Genomic DNA, 8,674 nt, shown 5'->3' with positions numbered 1-8,674 from the left:
GTGTGATGGAGGAGTTAGTGGGAGGGGCAGGCGGCACAGGTTAGTGTGATGGAGGAGTTAGTGGGAGGGGCAGGCGGCACAGGTTAGTGTGATGGAGGAGTTAGTGGGAGGGGCAGGCGGCACAGGTTAGTGTGATGGAGGAGTTAGTGGGAGGGGCAGGCGGCACAGGTTAGTGTGATGGAGGAGTTAGTGGGAGGGGCAGGCGGCACAGGTTAGTGTGATGGAGGAGTTAGTGGGAGGGGCAGGCGGCACAGGTTAGTGTGATGGAGGAGTTAGTGGGAGGGGCAGGCGGCACAGGTTAGTGTGATGGAGGAGTTAGTGGGAGGGGCAGGCGGCACAGAATGTGTTGTGTAACACAGACATGTACGGGAAGCTACAGAATGTCTGGCATAGAGAGTCCTGGTTGATCTGATACTTGTTTATAGCCTATACTCAAGCGAGACCGCATCCTCCTTTGGCTAGTTCCTTCCTGTGCTGGGTCGAGAGCTCGTGGCTGTACTAGGCCGAGAGCTCGTGCATGTACTCGGCCAAGAGCCCGTGCCTGTACTCGGCCTAGAGCCCGTGCCTGTACTTGGCCGAGAGTCCGTGCCTGTACTCGGCCAAGAGCCCGTGCCTGTACTCGGCCAAGAGCCCGTGCCTGTACTGAGTCGAGAGCCCGTACCTGTACTGGGTCGAGAGCCCGTGCCTGTACTAGGCCGAGAGCCCGTGGCTGTACTCGGTCGAGAGCTCGTGCCTGTACTCGGCCGAGAGCTCGTGCCTGTACTCGGCCGAGACCCCGTGCCTGTACTCGGCCGAGAGCCCGTGCCTGTACTCGGCCAAGAGCCCGTGCCTGTACACGGCCGAGAGCCCGTGCCTGTACTCGGCCGAGAGCCCGTGCCTGTACTCGGCCGAGAGCTCGTGCATGTACTCGGCCGAGAGCCCGTGCCTGTACTCGGCCGAGACCCCGTGCCTGTACTGAGTCGAGAGCCCGTACCTGTACTGGGTCGAGAGCCCGTGCATGTACTCGGCCAAGAGCCCGTGCCTGTACTCGGCCTAGAGCCCGTGCCTGTACTCGGCCGAGAGCCCGTGCCTGTACTCGGCCGAGAGCCCGTGCCTGTACTCGGCCGAGACCCCGTGCCTGTACTCGGCCAAGAGCCCGTGCCTGTACTCGGCCGAGAGCCCGTGCCTGTACTCGGCCGAGACCCCGTGCCTGTACTCGGCCAAGAGCCCGTGCCTGTACTCGGCCGAGAGCCCGTGCCTGTACTCGGCCGAGAGCCCGTGCCTGTACTCGGCCAAGAGCCCGTGCCTGTACTCGGCCGAGAGCCCGTGCCTGTACTCGGCCAAGAGCCCGTGCCTGTACTCGGCCGAGAGCCCGTGCCTGTACTCGGCCGAGACCCCGTGCCTGTACTCGGCCAAGAGCCCGTGCATGTACTCGGCCGAGAGCTCGTGCCTGTACTCGGCCGAGAGCCCGTGCCTGTACTCGGCCGCGAGCCCGTGCCTGTACTCGGTCGAGAGCTCGTGCCTGTACTCGGCCGAGAGCTCGTGCATGTACTCGGCCGAGAGCTCGTGCATGTACTCGGTCGAGAGCCCGTGCCTGTACTCGGCCAAGAGCCCGTGCATGTACTCGGCCGAGAGCCCGTGCCTGTACTCGGCCAAGAGCCCGTGCATGTACTCGGCCGAGAGCCCGTGCCTGTACTCGGCCGAGAGCCCGTGCCTGTACTCGGCCGAGAGCCCGTGCCTGTACTCGGCCGAGAGCCCGTGCCTGTACTCGGCCGAGAGCCCGTGCCTGTACTCGGCCGAGAGCCCGTGCCTGTACTCGGCCGAGAGCCCGTGCCTGTACTCGGCCGAGAGCCCGTGCATGTACTCGGCCCACCGCCAGGTCACCAACGAAGATTCTCACACTTAAGAATTTTTTTTTTACTTGGGTGAACTATAGTGGTATAACTTGTTGGAGCAAGAAGGGCGTGAGTGGTGGGGGAGGAGGCGGGCTGGTGTTCCTTATGGTCAGTGTGGCTTGACACTGTCATCACCTTCACGCTCCCCGCTGGGGTCGCTGCTCACTCTCACGCCTTGACGGCTGGTCATGTTCTGCTGGGTGTTGTGTGGTGGTGGTCATGTTCTGCTGGGTGTTGTGTGGTGGTGGTCATGTTCTGCTGGGTGTTGTGTGGTGGTGGTGGTCATGTTCTGCTGGGTGTTGTGTGGTGGTGGTGGTCATGTTCTGCTGGGTGTTGTGGTGGTGGTCATGTTCTGCTGGGTGTTGTGTGGTGGTGGTCATGTTCTGCTGGGTGTTGTGTGGTGGTCATGTTCTGCTGGGTGTTGTGTGGTGGTGGTCATGTTCTGCTGGGTGTTGTGTGGTGGTCATGTTCTGCTAGGTGTTGTGTGGTGGTCATGTTCTGCTGGGTGTTGTGTGGTGGTGGTCATGTTCTGCTGGGTGTTGTGTGGTGGTCATGTTCTGCTGGGTGTTGTGTGGTGGTGGTCAAGTTCTGCTGGGTGTTGTGGTGGTGGTGGTCATGTTCTGCTGGGTGTTGTGTGGTGGTGGTGGTCATGTTCTGCTGGGTGTTGTGTGGTGGTGGTGGTCATGTTCTGCTGGGTGTTGTGTGGTGGTCATGTTCTGCTGGGTGTTGTGTGGTGGTGGTGGTCATGTTCTGCTGGGTGTTGTGTGGTGGTCATGTTCTGCTGGGTGTTGTGTGGTGGTGGTGGTCATGTTCTGCTGGGTGTTGTGTGGTGGTGGTGGTCATGTTCTGCTGGGTGTTGTGTGGTGGTCATGTTCTGCTGGGTGTTGTGTGGTGGTGGTGGTCATGTTCTGCTGGGTGTTGTGTGGTGGTCATGTTCTGCTGGGTGTTGTGTGGTGGTCATGTTCTGCTGGGTGTTGTGTGGTGGTGGTGGTCATGTTCTGCTGGGTGTTGTGTGGTGGTGGTGGTCATGTTCTGCTGGGTGTTGTGTGGTGGTGGTGGTCATGTTCTGCTGGGTGTTGTGTGGTGGTGGTGGTCATGTTCTGCTGGGTGTTGTGTGGTGGTCATGTTCTGCTGGGTGTTGTGTGGTGGTGGTGGTCATGTTCTGCTGGGTGTTGTGTGGTGGTGGTGGTCATGTTCTGCTGGGTGTTGTGTGGTGGTGGTGGTCATGTTCTGCTGGGTGTTGTGTGGTGGTCATGTTCTGCTGGGTGTTGTGTGGTGGTGGTGGTCATGTTCTGCTGGGTGTTGTGTGGTGGTCATGTTCTGCTGGGTGTTGTGTGGTGGTGGTGGTCATGTTCTGCTGGGTGTTGTGTGGTGGTGGTGGTCATGTTCTGCTGGGTGTTGTGTGGTGGTCATGTTCTGCTGGGTGTTGTGTGGTGGTGGTGGTCATGTTCTGCTGGGTGTTGTGTGGTGGTCATGTTCTGCTGGGTGTTGTGGTGGTGGTCATGTTCTGCTGGGTGTTGTGTGGTGGTCATGTTCTGCTGGGTGTTGTGTGGTGGTCATGTTCTGCTGGGTGTTGTGTGGTGGTGGTGGTCATGTTCTGCTGGGTGTTGTGGTGGTGGTCATGTTCTGCTGGGTGTTGTGTGGTGGTGGAGGTCATGTTCTGCTGGGTGTTGTGGTGGTGGTCATGTTCTGCTGGGTGTTGTGGTGGTCATGTTCTGCTGGGTGTTGTGTGGTGGTCATGTTCTGCTGGGTGTTGTGCTGGTCATGTTCTGCTGGGTGTTGTGGTGGTGGTCATGTTCTGCTGGGTGTTGTGTGGTGGTGGTGGTCATGTTCTGCTGGGTGTTGTGTGGTGGTCATGTTCTGTTGGGTGTTGTGGTGGTGGTCATGTTCTGCTGGGTGTTGTGTGGTGGTGGTGGTCATGTTCTGCTGGGTGTTGTGGTGGTGGTCATGTTCTGCTGGGTGTTGTGTGGTGGTGGTGGTCATGTTCTGCTGGGTGTTGTGTGGTGGTGGTGGTCATGTTCTGCTGGGTGTTGTGGTGGTCATGTTCTGCTGGGTGTTGTGTGGTGGTCATGTTCTGCTGGGTGTTGTGCTGGTCATGTTCTGCTGGGTGTTGTGGTGGTGGTCATGTTCTGCTGGGTGTTGTGGTGGTGGTCATGTTCTGCTGGGTGTTGTGTGGTGGTGGTGGTCATGTTCTGCTGGGTGTTGTGGTGGTGGTCATGTTCTGCTGGGTGTTGTGTGGTGGTGGTGGTCATGTTCTGCTGGGTGTTGTGTGGTGGTCATGTTCTGCTGGGTGTTGTGGTGGTGGTCATGTTCTGCTGGGTGTTGTGTGGTGGTGGTGGTCATGTTCTGCTGGGTGTTGTGTGGTGGTGGTGGTCATGTTCTGCTGGGTGTTGTGTGGTGGTCATGTTCTGCTGGGTGTTGTGTGGTGGTGGTGGTCATGTTCTGCTGGGTGTTGTGTGGTGGTGGTCATGTTCTGCTGGGTGTTGTGTGGTGGTCATGTTCTGCTGGGTGTTGTGGTTGTGGTGGTCATGTTCTGCTGGGTGTTGTGTGGTGGTCATGTTCTGCTGGGTGTTGTGTGGTGGTGGTCATGTTCTGCTGGGTGTTGTGTGGTGGTCATGTTCTGCTGGGTGTTGTGTGGTGGTGGTCATGTTCTGCTGGGTGTTGTGTGGTGGTCATGTTCTGCTGGGTGTTGTGTGGTGGTCATGTTCTGCTGGGTGTTGTGTGGTGGTGGTCATGTTCTGCTGGGTGTTGTGCGGTGGTCATGTTCTGCTGGGTGTTGTGTGGTGGTCATGTTCTGCTGGGTGTTGTGTGGTGGTGGTCATGTTCTGCTGGGTGTTGTGCTGGTCATGTTCTGCTGGGTGTTGTGGTGGTGGTCATGTTCTGCTGGGTGTTGTGGTGGTGGTCATGTTCTGCTGGGTGTTGTGTGGTGGTGGTGGTCATGTTCTGCTGGGTGTTGTGTGGTGGTCATGTTCTGCTGGGTGTTGTGTGGTGGTGGTGGTCATGTTCTGCTGGGTGTTGTGGTTGTGGTGGTCATGTTCTGCTGGGTGTTGTGTGGTGGTGGTCATGTTCTGCTGGGTGTTGTGTGGTGGTCATGTTCTGCTGGGTGTTGTGTGGTGGTCATGTTCTGCTGGGTGTTGTGTGGTGGTGGTCATGTTCTGCTGGGTGTTGTGCTGGTCATGTTCTGCTGGGTGTTGTGGTGGTGGTCATGTTCTGCTGGGTGTTGTGGTGGTGGTCATGTTCTGCTGGGTGTTGTGTGGTGGTGGTGGTCATGTTCTGCTGGGTGTTGTGTGGTGGTCATGTTCTGCTGGGTGTTGTGTGGTGGTGGTGGTCATGTTCTGCTGGGTGTTGTGGTTGTGGTGGTCATGTTCTGCTGGGTGTTGTGTGGTGGTGGTGGTCATGTTCTGCTGGGTGTTGTGTGGTGGTGGTGGTCATGTTCTGCTGGGTGTTGTGGTTGTGGTGGTCATGTTCTGCTGGGTGTTGTGTGGTGGTCATGTTTTGCTGGGTGTTGTGTGGTGGTGGTGGTCATGTTCTGCTGGGTGTTGTGTGGTGGTGGTGGTCATGTTCTGCTGGGTGTTGTGTGGTGGTGGTGGTCATGTTCTGCTGGGTGTTGTGTGGTGGTCATGTTCTGCTGGGTGTTGTGTGGTGGTCATGTTCTGCTGGGTGTTGTGGTTGTGGTGGTCATGTTCTGCTGGGTGTTGTGTGGTGGTCATGCTCTGCTGGGTGTTGTGTGGTGGTCATGTTCTGCTGGGTGTTGTGTGGTGGTGGTCATGTTCTGCTGGGTGTTGTGCTGGTCATGTTCTGCTGGGTGTTGTGGTGGTGGTCATGTTCTGCTGGGTGTTGTGGTGGTGGTCATGTTCTGCTGGGTGTTGTGTGGTGGTGGTGGTCATGTTCTGCTGGGTGTTGTGTGGTGGTGGTGGTCATGTTCTGCTGGGTGTTGTGTGGTGGTCATGTTCTGCTGGGTGTTGTGTGGTGGTGGTGGTCATGTTCTGCTGGGTGTTGTGTGGTGGTGGTGGTCATGTTCTGCTGGGTGTTGTGTGGTGGTGGTCATGTTCTGCTGGGTGTTGTGTGGTGGTGGTGGTCATGTTCTGCTGGGTGTTGTGTGGTGGTTGTCATGTTCTGCTGGGTGTTGTGTGGTGGTCATGTTCTGCTGGGTGTTGTGTGGTGGTCATGTTCTGCTGGGTGTTGTGTGGTGGTCATGTTCTGCTGGGTGTTGTGTGGTGGTCATGTTCTGCTGGGTGTTGTGTGGTGGTCATGTTCTGCTGGGTGTTGTGTGGTGGTCATGTTCTGCTGGGTGTTGTGTGGTGGTCATGTTCTGCTGGGTGTTGTGTGGTGGTCATGTTCTGCTGGGTGTTGCTGGGTGTTGCTGGGTGTTGCTGGGTGTTGCTGGGAACGCTTAAGGTTCAGAAACAATATCCTGTGGTGTGGTCGGGGTCCAAGTCCTCCTTGACTGGAGCGCCTCAAACCGTCGCCATTATAAGGGAGACGACGAATCATTACCTGGAAGTGTTTGGGCGCGACGGGCACGTTGTGAAGGCGGGAAAATGATCCTTTTTTATGGGCTGGTGGGCACAGAGTGCTGGTGACGCCTGTTAGTAGGCCGAGAGCTTTCCTTAGCTCATGGGGAAGGTTTAGCCACTACTTATGGGCTAGGTTAAGCACGTAGCTCTTTATTGTCATTGGAAAATTCGAACTTAATTCCCAGAATGCCAGTTTCTTCTGTGAACTTTAGGTTTCTATTGCCCATTTGCAAGTATGTCCGATTTGCAATGTGTCGTCTAGTTATCATCCTCGTCTGTGTTTTGTCTGCCACATATGTGACCTGCCATGTCTTCTCTCTCACTTTCTCTCTCTCTCTCTCTCTCTCTCTCTCTCTCTCTCTCTCTCTCTCTCTCTCTCTCTCCCTCTCTCTCTCTCTCTCTCTGTCTCTCTCTCTGTCTCTCTCTCTGTCTCTCTCTCTCTCTCTCTCTGTCTCTCTCTCTCTCTCTCTCTCTCTCTCTCTCTCTCTCTCTCTCTCTCTCTCCTAGTTGTGTTCGTCGGGGTTAAGCTTCGGCTTTTTGGTCCCTCCACCTTATTTCCCCAACAGGAAATAAAGAGCTTCTGCTCTTTAGTTCCGCCTCACAACTGCCAATCAACCGATGGAGCCTATTGGGCTCCATCATATCTACATGCTAAACTGTGGACGGAGTCTGCCTCCACCACATCACTTTCCAATTGAGGTATTTCATTGTTTAACGACTCTGAATCTTGGACAAATTATTTGTAATGTCTCTGTGGCTCATTTATGTGTTCAGATTCCACACGTGTCCTCTTGTGCGAGTACCACCCGTACTAAATAGTCCCCCAGGCCGGGTGAGCGGGTGTCCCCTAGGCCGGGTGAGCCGGTCTCCGCCAGGCCGGGTGAGCGGGTCTCCGCCAGGCCGGGTGAGCGGGTCTCCGCCAGGCCGGGTGAGCGGGTAATCAGAGAGAACACTCAGTGACACACCGACTCCACTTCCCCCTCCGACACTAACCGCTCCATTAAGCCTCATAAGCGGCATATGTCCCCCGCGGTCTGTTGGGTCGACGATCCCCCGCCCAACCTATGGACCGTGAGCCTAAATGATCGCGGTAAGGAACCCCCACCTTGACCCTCTCCTCCCCCTTCAGGGGGGAGGGTTGGTGGGGAGGGGGGGTTGCCATGGAGACAGCCTCGTATCCTAAACTAAATTTTATATTTCTATATTTCATCGTTTCTATATTTCTATACCTCCAACCGTGGACAGACAGATAGACAGACATTCTATGTTACAGATATATAGATTTATTGTTGATTTACGCAGTTATAACCACCAGAAATATAGTTTAGCTTTATTAATTATTTAGATTTAAAGAAAAATTTTTGTTTTTATTTTTTTTTAGTGACAATATCGAGAGTTAATGAAAGTGGTGATTTATATTTTGTGTCACCTGGAGCTGTTTCGTGTCACCTGGACCTGTTTTGTGTCACCTGGAGCTGTTTCGTGTCACCTAGAGCTGTTTCGTGTCACCTGGAGCTGTTTCGTGTCACCTGGACCTGTTTTGTGTCACCTGGAGCTGTTTCGTGTCACCTAGAGCTGTTTCGTGTCACCTGGAGCTGTTTCGTGTCACCTGGACCTGTTTTGTGTCACCTGGAGCTGTTTCGTGTCACCTAGAGGTGTTTCGTGTCATCTGGAGCTGCTTCGTGTCACCCCGAGCTGTTTCGTGTCACCTGGAGCTGTTTCGTGTCACCTGGACCTGTTTTGTGTCACCTGGAGCTGTTTCGTGTCACCTGGAGCTGTTTCGTGTCACCTGGAGCTGCTTAGTGTCACCCCGAGCTGTTTCGTGTCACCTGGAGCTGTTTCGTGTCACCTGGACCTGTTTTGTGTCACCTGGAGCTGTTTCGTGTCACCTAGAGCTGTTTCGTGTCACCTGGAGCTGCTTCGTGTCACCCCGAGCTGTTTCGTGTCACCCCGAGCTGTTTCGTGTCACCTGGAGCTGTTTCGTGTCACCTGGACCTGTTTTGTGTCACCTGGAGCTGTTTCGTGTCACCCCGAGCTGTTTCGTGTCACCTGGAGCTGTGTTTCGTGTCACCTGGAGCTGTTTCGTGTCACCTGGAGCTGTGTTTCGTGTCATCTGGAGCTGTTTCGTGTCACCTGGAGCTGTTTCGTGTCACCTGGAGCTGTTTCGTGTCACCTGGAGCTGTTTCGTGTCACCTGGAGCTGTTTCGTGTCACCTGGAGCTGTGTTTCGTGTCACCTGGAGCTGTGTTTCGTGTCACCTGGAGCCGTTTCGTGTCACCTGGAG

General features: G+C 55.6%; 1 protein-coding gene across 1 annotated transcript; it reads right to left on the bottom strand.

Annotated features, from left to right (window-relative positions):
* Positions 1-1,032: 1,032 nt before the first annotated feature.
* LOC138367547 (ice nucleation protein-like) lies at positions 1,033-1,839 on the bottom strand. The gene has a single exon (XM_069329240.1). It carries the CDS (start codon positions 1,837-1,839, stop codon positions 1,033-1,035), a length of 807 nt encoding a protein of 268 aa, XP_069185341.1.
* Positions 1,840-8,674: the final 6,835 nt, after the last annotated feature.

This window comes from Procambarus clarkii, chromosome 22, assembly GCF_040958095.1.
Source record: "Procambarus clarkii isolate CNS0578487 chromosome 22, FALCON_Pclarkii_2.0, whole genome shotgun sequence".
NCBI classification, from domain to species: Eukaryota; Metazoa; Arthropoda; class Malacostraca; order Decapoda; family Cambaridae; genus Procambarus; species Procambarus clarkii.
Note: the sequence above shows the minus strand (reverse complement) of the source record. Positions and strands in the feature narration are given on the sequence as shown.